The 18,592-nt window shown below is 41.0% G+C and overlaps 1 protein-coding gene across 1 annotated transcript in view; it reads right to left on the bottom strand.

Annotated features, from left to right (window-relative positions):
- Positions 1-18,592, bottom strand: part of ARHGAP36 (Rho GTPase activating protein 36) — a gene marked incomplete at both ends in the record, with an annotated part of 153,081 nt that overhangs the window by 111,362 nt on the left and 23,127 nt on the right. The window contains one exon of the mRNA XM_082864653.1: positions 11,669-11,735. Within this exon, the coding sequence (XP_082720779.1) occupies positions 11,669-11,735 (67 nt within the window). The remainder of the gene's footprint in view (positions 1-11,668; positions 11,736-18,592) is intronic.

The following is an 18,592-nucleotide window of genomic DNA, read 5'->3' as shown; positions in this document are numbered from 1 at the left end:
CCAAGAACAGCCCATCCTTTGGGAGTGAGAGTCCTCTGTGGGCTCAGTCACAGGTCAAAGTGCTACCACCCTAGAGAGCAGTGAAGGGGTGGCAGACCTAAAGTGGGACCACACATCTCCAGCCTGGGGTTCTACATGCTTGATTACCTTTTTCGTATGTCTCTTCTGGTGCTCCTTATTTTCTGCCTTATTAGTTTAAGAAATGGGGCATGGACTGTGAGGAATAAATGAGCTCATGGAAAATCCCTTTAGCCTATAACTGGCGCACAGTAGGTACCTAATAAATGGAAGCCATTATTACCTCTCCTACTAGATTAAATTTCCTTCAGACTGTAATTCTTATTCTAGGTAAGCAGTTCTCAATCTCATGAAAACTGTTCTCTTTTTTTAATAAATACACTTTATGACATCTCCATTATTATCCTGAAATGAAATTCACAGATAATGAAACCCACCTACACACATGACTTCAAAAATATCAGTATAATGCTCTATGATGTGAAAAAATGAAACGAAAATAATTTATAATTATTCACATATTTATGTAGCATGTAAATCAATATGTAAATCTCAGACATTGACAACAGTAGAACACATAAGATGAAGTGGTCAGTATGAAATCACCAAGGAAACACCAATTACAAATGCAGACTGATACAGAAATGCTGTATCAGTGACTAATACTCCGAATGTTATTGATGTTGCTAACATGATTTTTCAAAATGGAGAAAAACTTATATAGTCCCTAAGAAAAGAAGTACAATTCCCTCTCAATTTACACTGTAGTTTGGTTCCTGAGAAATTCAATGTCTACCAAAACACCTTATGTCATGTAAAACAGATTTTGATTCTAGGCTCCGATAATTTATAAGCAAGTTTTTCACCTACATAAATGTCCAGCAGGACATTTGAAAGTCTAGTGACACACAGGAGCATTTTTCATTATGAGGACTGTCCTACAATTGTATTCCTGGATTCTACCTGCTACATATCAATAAGAGCCCCCACTAACTCTGAAGTAATACTTAGGTTATGATACCTTCTCATTGAGAAGCTTTGGAATCACTGATCCAAAGCTGAAATCATAAGCAAAAATGTGTGTGCGGTGACAAAGCGATAAAGAGACATGGACATATATACACTACCAAACGTAAGGTAGATAGCTAGTGGGAAGCAGCCGCATAGCACAGGGAGATCAGCTCGGTGCTTTGTGACCGCCTGGAGGGGTGGGATAGGGAGGGTGGGAGGGAGGGAGACGCAAGCGGGAAGAGATATGGGAATATATGTATATATATAACTGATTCATTTTGTTGTGAAGCTGAAACTAACATACCATTGTAAAGCAATTATACTCCAATAAAGATGTTAAAAAAAAAAATGTGTGTGCGCACAAGTGCAATGTTGATTCATGCCTGTGTGGCGGTGCATAACTTTCAGATTCTCAAGGAAGTCCATTATCCAAAAAGGACTAAGAATGCCTGCAGGGATCCTGCAGAATACAGCTGTGTCCTCATCCCCACAATGCACTCAAACAATATAGAAGTATGTCACTGAATTGGACAGGGTAATGTAGGTGTTGCCCAGCAGCATGAGGTGAGTGTGAGGTTAGCTCAGTTGGCTGGCAGAACAGAACATGCCTCTGCAGGGAGTCATGTAGTTTATTGTTTAAGAGGGCTGGCTCACATTGCCTATTATTGTACAGCTCGATATATGGAGATTTAATCCCTCTTCTTGCTGCTTCCTCCCTCCCCAACCAAATAAAACTTTTGTTTTTACAACCAATCACATTCAAAGGCTCATTAGAGTAATCCTTTGGTTAAGGCCCTGAGACTCCAAGAAACTCCTGAAAACATGCACATCTATTTCTTGAGTGGAGCACCACAGCAGTACTTCATCCAGCACAATGCCATCATGCTGGAGCAGGTATTCAACTAAGGAGTGGTGAGCAAAAGCAAAGAGTAAGGCACTGAGGGCTGGGCCACAGGATAAGGAGGTGACTGAAGGCTGGATTGGGAGGCAGGCAGAGAAATGTCAGGAGAATGGGGGTGAAGGTACTGCCCAGAGAGAAGGGGAAACCTATGAAAAGGAATTTTCAACAATTTACACCAGCCTGTTCTGATCAATTAAAAAGCCAGCCACTTAGGCTTCAAATACTAGTTACAGTGGTTAAGTGAGCAGGCTCTGCACTCAGAAGGTTTAGGTTCAACTCCTACCTCCACCATGTACTGTGTAACCTCTTTGTGCCTCAGTTTCCCCTTTTGTACACTGGAGAGGATGATAATACTTACCTCTTAGAGTTATTAAGAAAATCAAGACATGTAAAGGGCTTAGAACAGTGCTGATGCACTTAATAAGTGTTAGCTTTTAATGTGTACCTACTGTAAACAGCACCTAGAACCCTATGTGTACGTTGCTTTGAAAGAAGGAAGAACCTGAGGATATTGGTCTCACCGACCCCCTTTTGGAGGGTCTATGATTGGCATCTTCTTACTTTTAACATTCAACAGATACTTTGTGCCAAACCCCACTCCAGGTGCTGCGGAGGCTGTAAAGATGAACAAGCTAGCTCCATGGCTTCAATGATTACTTACATCTAACAGCTCTCAAATCTATAGCTCCAGCTCAGACGTCTTTCCTGAGCTCCACAGATGTCAACAGATTCTTGCCGAATCTTTCCACTCAAAATGCCGACATGTACCTCCATGTCACTATGTCAATGAGAAAACTCACTTCCACACACCTCCCAAACCTGTCTATTCCCCTGTGTGCTTTACAGAAGTTAATGGCACCATTATGCACCCAGTCAACCAAGCTAGACACCTAAAAATCATCCTTGAAGCCTTGTTCACTCCTGACATCTCCTCATCAAACTAAAGCAATTGATTCTACCTACTAGATACCCCTCAAATACATCCATATCTCATAATACCCCCCTACAACTACTTTAAGCCAAGCCAAAAGATCAAGGGAAACTGAAAGTCACATTCTCCATTCTGATGCACACCCCACATCCCTGAAACTTCCTCAATCAAATATCATTGTGTATGTGTCTCTAAAGCCCAAGATAAATCGTTTGGACACTGTTCCTATTCAAGATTATCTGCAAACATGTTCACCTCCATCAGAGGAAATAATTAAAATCTCACATAGTTTCTTATAGCAATACTCTTTTGCACTTGATTCAGTTGGATGATCATGAAGCTAATACCTCACATTTGTATAGCTTGATAGCTTTCAAAGAAATTTCACATTTGTCACTTGGAAGAATACAACCAACTGCAGAATGAGGAGAGTTGGAGTCATTCAGCCACTTTGAAACTGAATAAAGAGATACCACAGACCTGACTTCTAGTCTGGAGATTTTCTCTTTGGTACCCTAACTCCCCAGGGAAGACTAAATAATTTACTCCTCTCAAAAGCTGGAAAGTTATCTCTTCATCTTGTAACAAAATCTGCCCATTTTTCCACTGAGCAAATTCTAGCCCCTTTCCAAGTAACCCATATGTGGCCCTCAGTGTGGGCGAGCCTGCCGGATTATTGATGCTATTCCTCTGCAGACAAACTGCACTCTATCCCTCTCTGTCTTGGTCTTTGCCAGTCTGACCCATTTGTCAGTTTTCAATCTTTAGTTATCACTCCCCACCCAGGCACCTATTATAAACTGCCTGTACATTTCCAACTTGTCCATCTTCTGAGCCTCTGAATCTACTGCATGAAAGGGTCATATTTCTCCATTTCAATTTCTGCTAATGGCCTTAACAACACTTCATGGGAACAGAAAAGGATTTCACCTTTCAAAAGTTGTCGATCACTTTCAACAAGTTCCCCATCAATTCTGACTGTGTTCCAAGGATTAATCAAGCAGGACTGTTGACGTTCACCACCCTGGGGCTGCTTCATGAAGTGCAATGTTCCACTGGATCATTTCTGCTGTCTGAAGGCCACTTGTAATCTGGCAAGTTATATTTAATCATAATCATCCTGTTTGACAAATGGTTTTAGGGGGCGGGTCATCTCCCAAGCACATTAGCTGTCCTTTTACAATTGAGTAGCACCCCTGAGCTACCAAACCATCCCCCCTTTTGTCAAAAAGCCTAGATCAAAATTTCCAAGCTCAGGAGTTATTCAACCTTCCCCGGTGCTATACCATGCTTCTGGTGTGTTTGGGGGAGTTGAAGAAAGGAGGTGCTCGACATGTAGTGCTCATTGAGTTGGTGGTGGGGGGCTGGAAGATAGAGCAGCATATACACGGAGCCTTACAAAGGAGCCTTTTGGTTCTTGCAAACAGGGTTCTGGGACAAGACCAGCAAGAGATCTAAAGAATTGTTCAGAAGGGCTGCAAGCAGCTCACATGACATTTTGGACACATATTCCTTATTCGCTGTCCCAACTCTTGTTCCAGCAGACTTACATGGGAAAACAGGAAGAAAGTGAAGATCACTGAAGGGAAAGTGCATCCATTTGTTGTGTCAGACTTCTTGCAAGTCTATGGTGAGACACAGTTGGAGACAGACCAGTCTGTACCCTCAAGCACTGTAGTCAAGTCAAGGAGACAGACAAGTAAGTGATTATACATTAGAAGACAGTGGAGACAACTATTAAGAGGGAAATGCTGGGTGCTGTGGAAAGACAGAAGAGGGCTACCTAGGAGTTCAGGGAGGATCTCTTTGAAGAAGTAATACCTAGGCTGAACTCTGAAGAATATCATAGAGGTAGACCAGTGAGCGAAGGTGAGTGGGAAAGAAGAATGTTCCAAACATTGAGAATAACATGTGCATTCAGACAGGAGATAGAGAGAGAGAAGGAGGGAGAGAGAGAGGTGGAGGAATATGCCTGGTACAACATCACTGAATATGGCTGAAGGTTAAAGACAAGGCTAGCATAGTGTGCGGGGATGAGACCACAGAATTTCACCTGCATAGGCTGTGCTGGGAAATGAGCTGGGATTTGAATAGCTCTACAATTTCTGTTTTCTACTGTGTGCATAGCATTAGTATGAGGTATCTCAGGGCCATAAGAAGTGAAAGAAATTGAAGATGCTGTTCCTGTCCTCAAGGTGTTCAGAGTTCATTTAGAGTACAGAGTCCAGATGTGAAAAAAACTTCAGAAGTCTACGAGGCATAGTGGCAGGGATTTGGTGTGTCCGTAAGGCCTAGACATCTACATAGTAGGTGGAGGCACCTGAGTGAGCCCTAGGGAGAAAGGAAAGACTTAGGGAAAGGAGGGAGCCTTACTCAGAAACTCAGGCTCCTTCAGCTCCCTCACACCAGCCTCTTGGCCCTAGAACCCTGTCTTCTTAGGGCTAGTAACATACCCCCAGCAAGCCAGCTAGGGCCCTTGTAAACACTGTGAGGCAGACACTGACCTTCAGTAGCTTCTCCTAATGCTCTGAGCTTCAATATGTATATCTATAAAATAAGCACAGGTAAGAGCAGAGTTTGTTGCAGTCACCCTGAAAGTTCTTTCCAGAGAACACCTTCTACACCCTGCTCTCCAAGCACTTCATATTGCCTCCCTATGGTGGCAGTGTGTTAACGTAATCAGCATTAATTTTGTCCTTCCGTGTACGCTGTTGCTCTTCCCCTATACAGAGGTAGAGTTTATTCCTCAAGTCCCCTTAAATCTGGGCTGGCCTAATGACTGCTTTGACCAAATGAATAAGGTGAAAGTGTCATTATGACAAGCTTAGCCTTTAAGGGAACTGGCAGTATCTACTTCCTATGCTTGGAATGATCCTGCTGGTAACCTCGCTGCCATGCTGTGAGAAATCCAACCTAAAGGGAAAGGCCACATGTAGGTGCTCTAGTCAACAGTCACTGCTAAGCTCCCAGCTGAAATCCAGCATTAACTGCCAGCCATGCGAATGAGCCATCTTGGATGTTCAGCCCAGTTAAGCACTCGGGTGACTGTAGGCCCAGTTACCATCTGATTGTAACTGCATGAGAGACACCAAATGATAACTTCCCATCTGAGCCCACTAAAATCCCAGAACCATTAGAGATAATAATAAATTGTTGTGGTCAACCACTATGGTATCATTTGTTAGGCAGCATAACTCTCAGTGCCTTGCTATTGGGTAAATCCAGGGCTCAGTAAACGTTTTCTGTAAAGGATCAGATAGTAAATATTGGATTAACCAAAAAGTTCATTCAGGTTTTTCGAACATTTTGGCCAACCCAATATTTTTGACTTTGCTGACCATACATCTCTGTCAAAACTACTCAATTCTATCGCTGTAATGAGAAAGCAGTCACAGACAAATGGATGTGGATATGTTCCGATAAAATGTTATTTACAAAATTGGGGGGGAGGGCTGAGGCCTTTGCCATAGTTTGCAACCTTTGGGCTAACTGGATAAAACAGTGACCAAGGAGTATTAAAGACTGATAACTAGGTAGGCCTTTCCAGTAACTTTAGCCTTTTAGCAGTTTTCTTGGAAACACAAAGCTTTAACCCAATGTTTCCCAAAATGGATTTTGTAAGATAGGCATTAAGGGAGGGAAATGTGTTGTTGACAAATAAATTTCTTAAAGCTCTGGATTAAATCTAAGTTATACAAGATTTTATACTGCCGGATTCCTCAGAGCCTTTACATGCTTATCCCAAAGAAGTACACTGTTTGAATTTCAGACCCAGTGCCAGGCTGCTGGGGGAAAATTTTTAAATGAGGGAATTTGGGGTGTCAGTTCTTCCTATATGTAATACCAGAGCTGCTGCTTTTATCTCACCTTCTCTCACTGCTCTTCTTCAGGCTCATTTTCTCTATAACACCCCTGCTCTACCAATAATATGCTACTTTTTTTATTGGCATTTATTCTCTTAAGGCCTTGGCTTCGCTGATATGTAAAGCTAACAATTCTCGCAATAACTGTACTCCAAGGCCCCATTTCAAATTGGAGGAGCACTCCTAGCAGAGTGAAGAGTTAAGAGTAAAGGCCCTAAAGAAGCAGTGTGCCTGTTGTGCTCATGGAACATCAAGGAGGCCAGTATGGCTGCAGCAGAGTAAGAGGGAGAATACAGGGAAATGAAGTTAAAGAGGTAACCAGGAGCTGGATTTTATAGAACCCTATAGACTATTTTAAGGACACTTATCTATATTTCTGAATGAAATAGGGAATCATAGTGAGGTTTTTGCAACAGAAAAGAAGCATGATCTAACTTAGGACATAAATGCATCATCCTGTTTGCACCAAAATACAGAAACTCAAAATAAATGAAACAAAAATGGACAGAGCTGAAAGAAGAAATAGACAAATCCTTAATTAGAGTTGAGGACTTCAACCTTCTCCTACCAACAACTGGTACAATTATTAGATAAAAAATCATCAAGTATATAAAATATCTGGAAAACAAAATCAACCAGCAGGTTCTAATTGACATGTATAGAACACTTCACCCAGCAACTGCAGAATACATACACATTCTTTTCAAGAGCCTATAGAACATTGGCCAAGATATATCATATCTTGGTATATAAAACAAGCCTCAACAAATTTAAGAGAATTGAAATCATACAGAGCAGTGTTCACTAACCACAAGAGAATCAATCCAGAAATCAATAACCAAAAGATAACAAAAAAATACCCAAACACTTGGAAACTAAACAACACTCTTCTTAATAATCCATGGGTCAAAGAGGAAATCTAAAGACAAATCAAAAAATACCTTGAACTGAATGGAAATGAAAATACTTCATATAAAAAATTGTGGTAAGCAGCTGAAGTGCTGAGAAAGAAATGTCTAAAACTAACTGCTTACATTAGAAATAAGGAAATGTCTTAAATCAATAGTCTAATTTCCTACCTCAAGAAACTAGAAAAATAAAATATATCCAAAGCAAGGAGAAGAAAGTAAATAATAAATACAAAAAGAGAAATCAATGAAATTGAAAATAAGAAAGCAATAGAGAAAATCAATGAAACAAAAAGCTCTTTCTCTGAAAAGACCAATAAAATTGACAACCATTAACAAGACTGAGAAAGAAAAAAAGAGAAGGTGCAAATTACCAATATCCAGAATAAAACAGGGGACATCATTACACTCTCTGCAAACATCAAAAGAGAATAAGGGAATACTATAAATACCTCTATACATATAAATTTTACAACTTAAATGAAATGGATCAACTACTCAAAAAACACAAACTATCAAAACCAAGTTGAAATAGGCAATCCGAATATACCTATAATTATCAAAGAAACTGAATTCATAATTTGAAACCTCCCCTCCCAGAAAAATTCTCCTACTAAACATTTAAAGAAGAATTAACACTGATTTTACACAATATCCTTCAAAAAATAGAAGGAGGAATCCTTCCCAATTCATTTTATGAAGCCAGTATTACCCTGATACCAAAAACCAGGCAAAGACAGTACAAAAAAAAAGAAAGAAAGAAAAAGAAAGAAAGAAAAGAAAAAGAAAACCAAAGAACAATATCTCTGATGAACCTTGATATAAAAATCCTGAACAGAATATTAGCAAACTGAATCTAAAAATTTATAAAAGGATTATACACCAATAACAAGTGAGAGTTATTCCAGGCATGTGAGGCTAGTTCAATATTTGAAAACCAAATAATATAACTCACCATGTCAATAGGCTAAAGAAGAAAAAGCATATGATTATATAAGTTAATGCATAAAAGACATTTGACAAAATCCTACACCCATTCATGCTAAAAAACTCTTCGAAAAATAGGAATAGAGAGCAAATAACCTACAGATCATTTGCAGGACAATTGATGTGTTTACTATGTTTACTCTTCTAATTGTAGTCTTTTAATCTATGAACACAGTATGTCTCTCAATGTGATATGAGCATGTGCTAAAGAGCATTTACAGAAAACCTACAGCTAACTATACTTAATGATGAAAGACTGAATGCTTCCCTCTAAGCTCAAAAACAAGGCAAGGATATGTACTCTCACCATTCTTATCCAACATAGTACTGGAAGTCGTAGCCACTGCCATTAAGGCAAGCAAAAGGAATAAAAGGCCTACAGATTAGGAAGGAAGAAATAAAACTGTCCCTATTTGCAGATGACATGGTGGCCTAAGTAGGAAATCCAAGGGAATCCATTTTTAAAACTGCTGAAACTAATAGGTAGCTCAGCAAAGTCACAGGATACAAGATCAACACACAAAAATCAATCGCACTTCTGTATACTAGCAATGAACATGCAGAAACTGAAAATAGAAATACAATACCGCTGGCAGTCACTCCAAGGAAATGCACTTAACGAAAATTGTACAGGATATGTATGTTGAAAATAACAAAATGATAATGAAACAAATTTTTAAAAGAGCGAAATAAGTGGAGGGATATACTGTGCTCATGGATTAGAAGACTCACTACACTAAAGTCAGTTCTACCCAAAATGATTTATAGGTTTAATATAATTCTTATAAAAATCCATGCAAAGTTTTATGTAGACTTAACAAAGCTTATTCTAAAATTTATATGGAAAGGTGCAAGCCCTAGAATAGCTATAACAATCTTGACAAAAAAAAAACAAAGTGGGAGGAATAACTCTACTCAACATTATAGCTACAGCGATCAAGACTGTGTGCATTGGCAGGGGAATAGACACATAGATCAATAGAACTGAACAGAGAACTCAGAAATAGACCCACCCAACTGATTTATGGCAAAATTTCCAAAATGTTTTAATGGAGGAAGGATAAACTTATCAACAAATGATGCTGGAGCCATTGAACATTCATAGGCCAAAAAAAAAAACCCAATAGCAACAACAAAAAAAAAACCCTTCAATAAACCTCACACCTTGGGACTTCCCTGATGGTCTAGTGGTTAAGACTGCACGTTTCCAGTACAGGAGACCCGGGGTCGATCCCTGCTCAGGGAAGTAGATCCTGCATGCCGCAACTAAAGATAAAGATCCCACATGCCGCAACTAAAAAATCCCGCCCGCTGCAACTGAAGATCCCACGTGCCGCAACTAACATGCAGTGCAGCTAAATAAATAATTTTTAAAAATAAATAAAAAAATAAACGTCACACCTTATCCCCCCCCAAAATAAAACCCCACCAAAAACACTCAGAATGGTTCATGATCAAACACCAGTTACCAATGCCAGGAGAGAACTACAGCTTCATAGAAGATAGCAAAGTTCATAACTACGTCAACCACAAGGATCTTGGTATCGGAGTCTTCAAAGAAAACACAATACAGTCAAGCAGTGGTTGGAACAACACTTTACTTACCTAGACAAGTAAGAGCAAGACTAGCTCCAATAGTGGGTGTTGGTCCCTCTCAGCAACCACGGCAGGGAAATTGGCCTACACACACCCCTCATGTCCCCGCAGGGGACAGATACAGCAATGGGGTTGACCAGGTGCCATATGACACACACACTTAGGCAGAAAAAAGGAGTCATATTGAGTCTGAAACAGGGAAACATATTCCCACACAAGGCAATAAGAATGGCACAGGCTGTGAGGGTTTCTTATCTTTCGGTTAGGAAGTGTTCTAGGTCCAAGGCTCTGAGTGGGCAAGCCTGGGGAGGGGTGACAGGTCAGCAGTGACTGCTTTCCCAACAATGGACTGAAATGTAAAACTATAAAACTTTCTGTAAACATTAAGAGAGAATCTTCAGGGTCTAGAGCTAAGAAAAGATTTATTAGGCTTGACACCAAAAATGCGATCCATAAAAGGAAAAATTGATAGATTAAACTTCATCGAAATAGAAAAGTTTTGCTCTGCACAGGACTCTGTAAGAGGATGAATCAACAAGCTGCTAGGTGGGGGAAAATATTTGCAAACCATATATCTGTCAAAGGACAAGTATTGTGAGTACATAAATAACTCTCGAAACTCAACAGTTAAAACAATCAAATTAGAAGACAGGCAAAATACATGAACAGAGATTTCACTGAGGAGGATACATAGATGGTAAATAAGTACATCAATAGATGGTCAACATCATTAGCCATTAGGGAAATGCAAAATAAACTGCAATGAAATATCACTACCTACCTATCAGAATGACTAAAATTAAAAATAGTTGACAACACCAAATGCTGCCAAGGATACAGGGAAATTGGGTCACTCATATACTACTGGTAGGGATGTAAAATGGTATACTCTGGAAAACCGTTTAGTAGTTCCTCAACATGTTAAATATAGAGTTCCCAAAAGACCCCGTGTTATATAAATGAGTCAAAGATGGCCTCAGTGTATTGGCCCCATGTTGTTTATTTCTTCAAAGCAGGCCAGCACCCACTCTGTCAAAAGCACATCAGTGCCAAGCTCTAATTTTTATACAACCAGATTTTTAGCCATTTTTAGCCTGCTTTGCATATCCCACAAGACTACACCAAACATCTGTTAGCTACAGATTAAAGCCCCCAAGCCACTGTTGTCCTTCAGAGTCCTCTGACCCAGAGAGTCTGCACCATACTGTTGAGCAACATTACCTAGACATGTAAGCTCTATCTCTAATCCTCATCTCCCCTTGAAGTCCCCTTGCCATCCACCACTTAATAAAATAAAAAGGGGGAAATTTGGACCCAGAAACAGATGTTCACAGGAGGAAGATGATGTAAATATGGCCATGTGATGATGTAGGTAGATGGGATTGATATAGCTACAAGCCAAGGATTAATGGCCACCACCAGGAGCTAGGAGGAGACAATAAAAGGTTCTTACCAAGAAAGAGTCCCACAGGGAGCATGGCTCTGCCAACACCTTGATTTTGAACTTCTAGCTTCCAGAACTGTAAGACAATAGATTCCTGTTGTTTTAAGCCACACAGTTTGTGATACTTTGCTATGGCAGCCCTAGCAAACTAAAAATCCATGGAATATCACTCAGCAATAAAAGGAAAGAACTACTGATAAACACAACAACTTGGAGAATTATGCTGAGTAAAAAAAACAACAAAAAAGCCAATTCCAAAACGTTACATGCTGTGTAATTCCCTTTATATATCATTTTTGAATGGACAACATTTTAGAAATTAAGGGCTGATTAATGGTGGCCAGGGTTTAAGGACAGGGCAGAGGAGTAGTGTGGGAGGGACGTGGGTATGTCTATAAAAGGGCAACACAAAGAATCTTTGTGGAAATGTTCTGTATCTTGACTGTGGTGGTGGAGACATGAACTTACATATGTGATAAAATTGTATAGAACTTAATACACACACACACAAATAAGTACAACCAAAACTGGTGAAATCAGAATAAAATCAGTGAACTACATGCCAATATCCTGGTTGTGATTTTACACGGTAGATTTGCAAAATGTTACCATCTGGAGAATTGAGCAAAGTGTCAGTGGGTCTCGCTGAATTGTTTCTTACAACTGCATGTGACCTACAATTACCTCAATAAAATTTTTCAGTTAAAAGAAAATATCTCTTGGTTGTTAAGAACAGATTTTAAATAGAAAGAGTGACAGAAGGGAGAAAGTTAGGAAACTTTTGCAGAAATCCAGGAGAGAAATGGATGTTGGCTTCAACGAGGAGTATAGCAGTAGGGTTGAAGCAGTACGGAGATGTAGTTGGATTCTGGATATATAGTATTTTGAAGGTAGAACAGAATTTGCTGACAGATGCATGTAGGAAGTGAGAGAAAGAGGAGTGTCAAGGATGACTTCAAGGTTTTAAGGTGGAGAAGGCTGTAGGTGGAGAAGGTTTGGCAGTAGAGTTGGGGGAGGGGATTGAGATAGTAAAGCTAGGGGACTACATATCATCAAGGGAATAATTGTAGATAGAGAAAAGGAAAAAACTAAGAACTGAGACTTCAAAGAAGGTTCTTAAAGCAGGGACTCAAAAAAGGTATCTCAAAAAGTTTAGGTTATCCAACTATGAAAGTATGGAATATCCAAGTGTGTGGGTTCACAGACTAGTTACAATTAGGAGTCTGCAGCACACAAGCTGAAGATTATTGGGCTAGGATATCTTGAGTTGGGGCATGGGCCTCATGATTTGAGTTTATGTGCCACCCAAGAAACCCAGGAGAAAAGTACCCTCCTTCCCCTACACCCAATTCTCCCAAAAATCCCTCAAACGACACAAAACAAAAACCAGCATGTCCAAAGTGGCTGATTTCAAAATCTGTAAAGAAATCCTTGAGTGGGCAGAGATTCGCTGTGTAAATATTGTGAAGAACGACTTCATTCTGCCACCTGAGCTTTCCACTGGGAGCTTGGCTGTTTCCCCCAGATCCAGCCTGTCAGTCTTATGGTTGATACAGACTCCAGGAGATGTGCAATCCTGGCTGCCACCCTCCCCATCATGCTTCTCACCCCATCTGTTGGCTGGTTCTTAATTCTCTGTACTAGTATTAGAAGTTCCCTCTGGGAACCCAATTAGGGCGTGCTCACCAAGCAAAACTAATGTGCCCTCTGTAGGAAGTACATACAGCAGTGTTCAACATGTTGGTTTGATGGGACTTGAAGCAGCAAACAGACAGTGTTCCCATAACGCCTGTCACTCCGGGACAGAACCATAGGGGGAGTAGAAATAAGGGAGGAAGGGAGAGAGAATGGGGACACTTTGGGACACAGCTGCCACCTACTGCTGCTCTGCCATGCCTAGAAAAGCAATGAAATCTGAAGGCAATTGCTCAGTTTGCTCGGCCCCTGGTGAGGCCGCAATATCTCTAAGCCAGTTAGTTACATAGAGGGTGGTAAGGTTGCTCAGTCTGGAGAAGCGAAGCATGGAAAGAGTTAGGGAGGAGACAGGAGCTATTTTCAGTTTTGAGGAACATGGCTGTCACTGCTGGAGACCTGGGAATGAGGTAGAAAACTGGTTTTCTGCATTGTGGCTTCAAACCTCAGACCTAGTAATGTCAGCAGGGTATGGGAGGCAGAGGAAATAGGCTTAGTTGGAGACAAACCTTTCTACAGTCAGAGCCTTCTTGCCTATCAACCTGCCTCTCCATCCCTGGTATAGGTGGTTGGTGCCTTCTAGGGAATTCCATGATTGCAGACATGAGGGAGGAGGTGCAGAGGACCAGAATAATCTGTGACACTGGTCAAAAGCACAGATTCTCAAGTCCCACTTCAGACCTCCTGAAAAAGATTCTCTGTAGGAAGGCTCTGGATATCTGTATTTTAATAAGCTCCCCCAGATGATGCTGATCTGAAGCCTATCCACACAGTAGTTTTTGAAAATCCCTGAGCCAGTGGCCCTTTAAGAACCTTTCCAACTCTAAGAAGCCAGGACTATAGTCTTTAGCCCCAGTGCCAGCCAATGTAGCCTAGAGAGAGTGGGTCCAGGAAGGAGTTGCTTTGCAGAGCCAAGGGAAAGAAGACAAATGTCTCCAAGGAAAAGACTTTCAAGAGGCTCCAGCTCTCCTGGTAAGGGAAGGTACAGGAGTGTCAGGAGTCACACACCACTCCTGCCTTTGGTGACTACATTTTAAGCATTAATAATAGCTCACATGCTCCCATATACTGAGAGTCTATTATGTGCCAAACACTTTGCTTAGCACTTTACATTCCTTTTCCTTCCTTATAATAACCCTCTGAGATAGATATTATTATTGCCCTATGTTATAGAAGAAAAAGCTAAGACTCAAAAAAAAGAAATAAACTTGCCCCAGACCACATGGCTCTTAACCACCATGCTAGGCCTGGGTTGCCTCACTTGAGTAATAAAGGAGCACTGTGGCAAAGGCCTTTTGGATTCATTAAAACTAAAAGAACCACACTCATGATTGTACTCTCAAGTCCCAGGCAGAATTGAAGGGAAGGTTTGGGGATGTCTTGGGTTTTATTAACCTTCAAGTCCTACCTGCTTGATTGTATGGGTGATTGCATACCTCTGTGAAGTGGCTTTTCTGTCTGCCCTGAGTCCCACCACTTTCCTGCCCCCACACCAGGACCCACACTAATCTACTAAGTGCCTTTGTGAAAATTAGAAAAAGGTGTCCCTTCTAATACATGTTGCCCAGGGGGCACAGGGCTTGGAGAGCAGTTTGAGACTTCAGACAAATTAGAAAAGGAGGCACTCTATCTCTCTGAGTGGATGTACCTCTGCATCAGTTGTACAGCTTAGGAAGTGGAGAATGGGCTGGATTACAGCCTCGTTGAACTCCCTTGGCCTTATACCTTTTTACAGGGTCCAATCTGATCAAATCTACACAGCAGACCTTGTGGCCACCCTGCCCAATACTTCCTCTGGTCTTTAGCCCCAAAGGTTGCCTAATCTCAGGGAGGTGAGAAAGGAGGGAGCTCCTCACTGAGGGAGACATTGGAGAAGAGAATCAGAAAAGAGCCTACTGATTTCTTGGATGTGTAGATTAACATTTTTTGTCAAAATTGGGAAGGTTCAGTCATTAGCTCTTTGAGTATTCTTTCTGCCCCTTTCTCTCCTTTCCTTCTGGGATTCCCATTATGCGTATGGTGATACATTTGATAATGTCCCACAAGTCTCTGAAGTTCTGTTCTGTTTTATCATTCTTTTTTCTTTCTGTTCCTCAGACCGTATAATCTTGATTCATCTATTTTCACATTTGCTAATTCTTTCTTTTACCAGCTCAAATCTGCTACTGAGCCCTTCTACTGAACTTTTCACTTAAGTGATTATACATTTCATTTCCATTGTGTTGTTTTTATAATGTCTATCTCCTTATTGATATTTTCCACATAATGAGAAATTATCACCATACCTTCCTTAATTCTTTCCATGTAGTGTCCTTTGCTTTCTTGAACATAGTTATAAAAGTTACTTTAAGCCTTTGTCTGCTAAGGCCAACACCTGGGGCAACTCAGATACAGTTTCTACTGTCTACATTTTTTGTTTTAATTTGTTTTAATTTCTCCATCGAATCTGAAAGAGATCCTTGCTGGGTAGAGTCATCTTGGTTGTAGGTTTTTTCCCTTTCATCACTTTAAATATGTGCTGCCAGTCCCTTCTGGCTTGCAGAGTTTCTGCTGTGAGATCATCTGTTAACCTTATGGGGGTTCCCTTGTATGTTATTTGTTGTTTTTCCCTTGCTGCTTTTAATATTGGTTCTTTCTATTTAATTTTTGATAAATTAATATGTGTCTTGGTGTGTTTCTCCTTGGATTTATCCTGTATGGGACTCTCTGCACTTCCTGGACTTGACTATTTCCTTACCTATATTAGGGAAGTTTTCAACTATAATCTCTTCAAATATTTTCTCAGTCCCTTTCTTTTTCTCTTCTTCTTCTGGGACCTCCTATAATTCGAATGTTGGTGCATTTAATACTGTCCCAGAGGTTTCTGAGACTGTCCTCAGTTATTTTCATTCATTTTTCTGCTCTGCAGTCGTTATTTCCACTATTTCATCTTCCAGGTCACTTATCCGTTCTTCTGCCTCAGTTATTCTGCTGTTGATTCCTTCTAGAGAATTTTTAATTTCATTTATTGTGGTGTTCCTCAGTGTTTGTTTGCTCTTAATTCTTCTGGGTCCTTGTTAAACGTTTCTTGTATTTTCTCCATCCTATTTCCAAGATTTTGGATCATCTTTACTCTCATTACTGTGAATTCTTTTTTAAGGAAAACTGCCTATTTCCTCTTCATTTGTTTGGTGTGGTGGGTTTTTACCTTGCTCCTTCATCTGCTGTGTGTTTCTCTGTGTTTTCATTTTGCTAAACTTACTGTGTTTGCGGGTCTGCTTTTCACAGACTGCAGGTTCGGAGCTCCCTTTGTTTTTGGTGTCTGCCCCCAGTGGCTAAGGTTGGTTCAGTGGGTCGTGTAGGCTTCCTGGTGGAGGGAACTAGTAGTGCCTGTGTTCTGCTGGATGAGGCTTGAATCTTGTCTTTCTGGTGGGCAGGACCGCATCTGGTGGTGTGTTTTGGGGTGTCTGTGACCTTATTATGATTTTAGGCAGCCTCTCTGCTAATGGGTTGTGTTGTGTTCCTGTCTTGCTAGTTGTTTGGTGTCCAGCACTGTAGCTTGCTGGTCGGTGAGTGGAGCTGTTGTCTTAGCGTTGAGATGGAGATCTCTGGGAGAGCTTTCGCCGTTTGATATTACGTGGAGGGGAGCCGGGAGGTCTCTGGTGGATCAGTGTCCTGAACTCTGCTCTCCCCCCTCAGAGGCACAGGCCTGACACCCGGCCGGAGCATCAAGACCCTGTCAGCCACACGGTTTCTCTGGAGGGATCGAATCAGCGCATATCCCTGGAGCTGGCTGCCCCGGGGCCGCAGTGTTGCAGCACTGGATCTGTGCATGGTCAGCTTGGCCAGCCCCCACACCCTATTCATTACGTCTTGATGTCCACCAGGTGGCAGCAGAGAATGTGAGAAGCCCATAATCTCTGAGCAAAACTTCCTAAAGACTTTTTATTTTTTTAACATGTTTATTGGAGTATAATTGCTTTATAGTGTTGTGTTAGTTTCTGCTGTATAACAAAGTGAATCAGCTATGTGTATACATATATCCCCATATCCCCTCCATCTTGCTTCTCCCTCCCACCCTCCCTATCCCACCCCACTGAGGTGGTCACAAAGCACCGATCTGATCTCCTGGAGCGATGCAGCTGCTTCCCACTAGCTATCTATTTTACATTTGAATTCTATGGGGGTTTCCTGGAGAACCAAACAAGACTTTTATGGGAGGAGAGATTTTGGTTTTTGTTTGTTTAAAACCTGCCCCAAAGTACACTACATGGACCATCTTAGCCCATAAGTCAGGTTACAGCCCTGCACATTCTTTTCATTCATGTATTTCTACCTTGCCTCACCCTTCCTTTCAAGCATTTGGGCCAGGAGGCCTTTCTTTTAAGACAAAGTGTCCCCCGACACACTCTCAAAAGGTTCTCTAAATCTTCTAAATCCCTTTGGCTTCGAGACAGCCTCTCTGCCTGCATTTCCAACCTCTCCCTGTTTTCTCAGTCACTAGCTGGTACTTCCTGGAAGATGTCCCATTGAAGACATTTCTATGAGGTTGGGAGGGCAGAAGGGAGTATTAGTTAGCTATGTTTGGCTAGATTTACAAGGCGCCTTGACTCTGGAATCCTCAAAATTCTAGACTTTGGGCATTTTATCTTATACAGTAGAACATTATTGGAATAAAATGTTATCCAAAGATAAGGCAGATAATGAGTGAGGTTCAAAGTGGAGGGAAAGGATTAAGAAGAGAAAAGAGCTCTGAGGAAAAGAGGTGGATAGACAGTGCATAATATACATCAGTTTCCACAATTGTAAAATGGGGAAAATAACAGTTGCTATCACATAAGGTTATCATAATGAATAAAAGAGTTATTCCTGTAAAAACACTTGTGAAAGCACCTGGCATGTAGAAAGCGCTATCTTTAATTTATATAATTGTAGAACTACAATTGTCTTATTATTACCAGTCCTTCGTCACACTGAAGCCCTCCAGAGCGGGTGCTTTAGGAGACTAACCCTTTCCTGGTTCTCAGTCACTTCAGTGACTCCAGATTCCTACCACCCTGAATTCTTTCTGACACACCACAGGATCTGTGACATCCTCCTCTAAGATGTCCTTGTTGATTAACCCCCACTTTTAGCTAAAATCAGTGAGCACCAAGGGGGTTGGTGATGAATCAGTAGAGAGGTATCTCAAAGAGCCAACATACGGCGTATTTGTGGGACCAGCACACTGGTGGATATCAGAGTGAACAATTTTTAGCACCA

Source organism: Leucopleurus acutus (genome assembly GCF_964270905.1).
Source record: "Leucopleurus acutus genome assembly, chromosome: X".
Classification (NCBI taxonomy): domain Eukaryota; kingdom Metazoa; phylum Chordata; class Mammalia; order Artiodactyla; family Delphinidae; genus Leucopleurus; species Leucopleurus acutus.
This window is presented reverse-complemented; position numbering and strand designations above follow the sequence as displayed.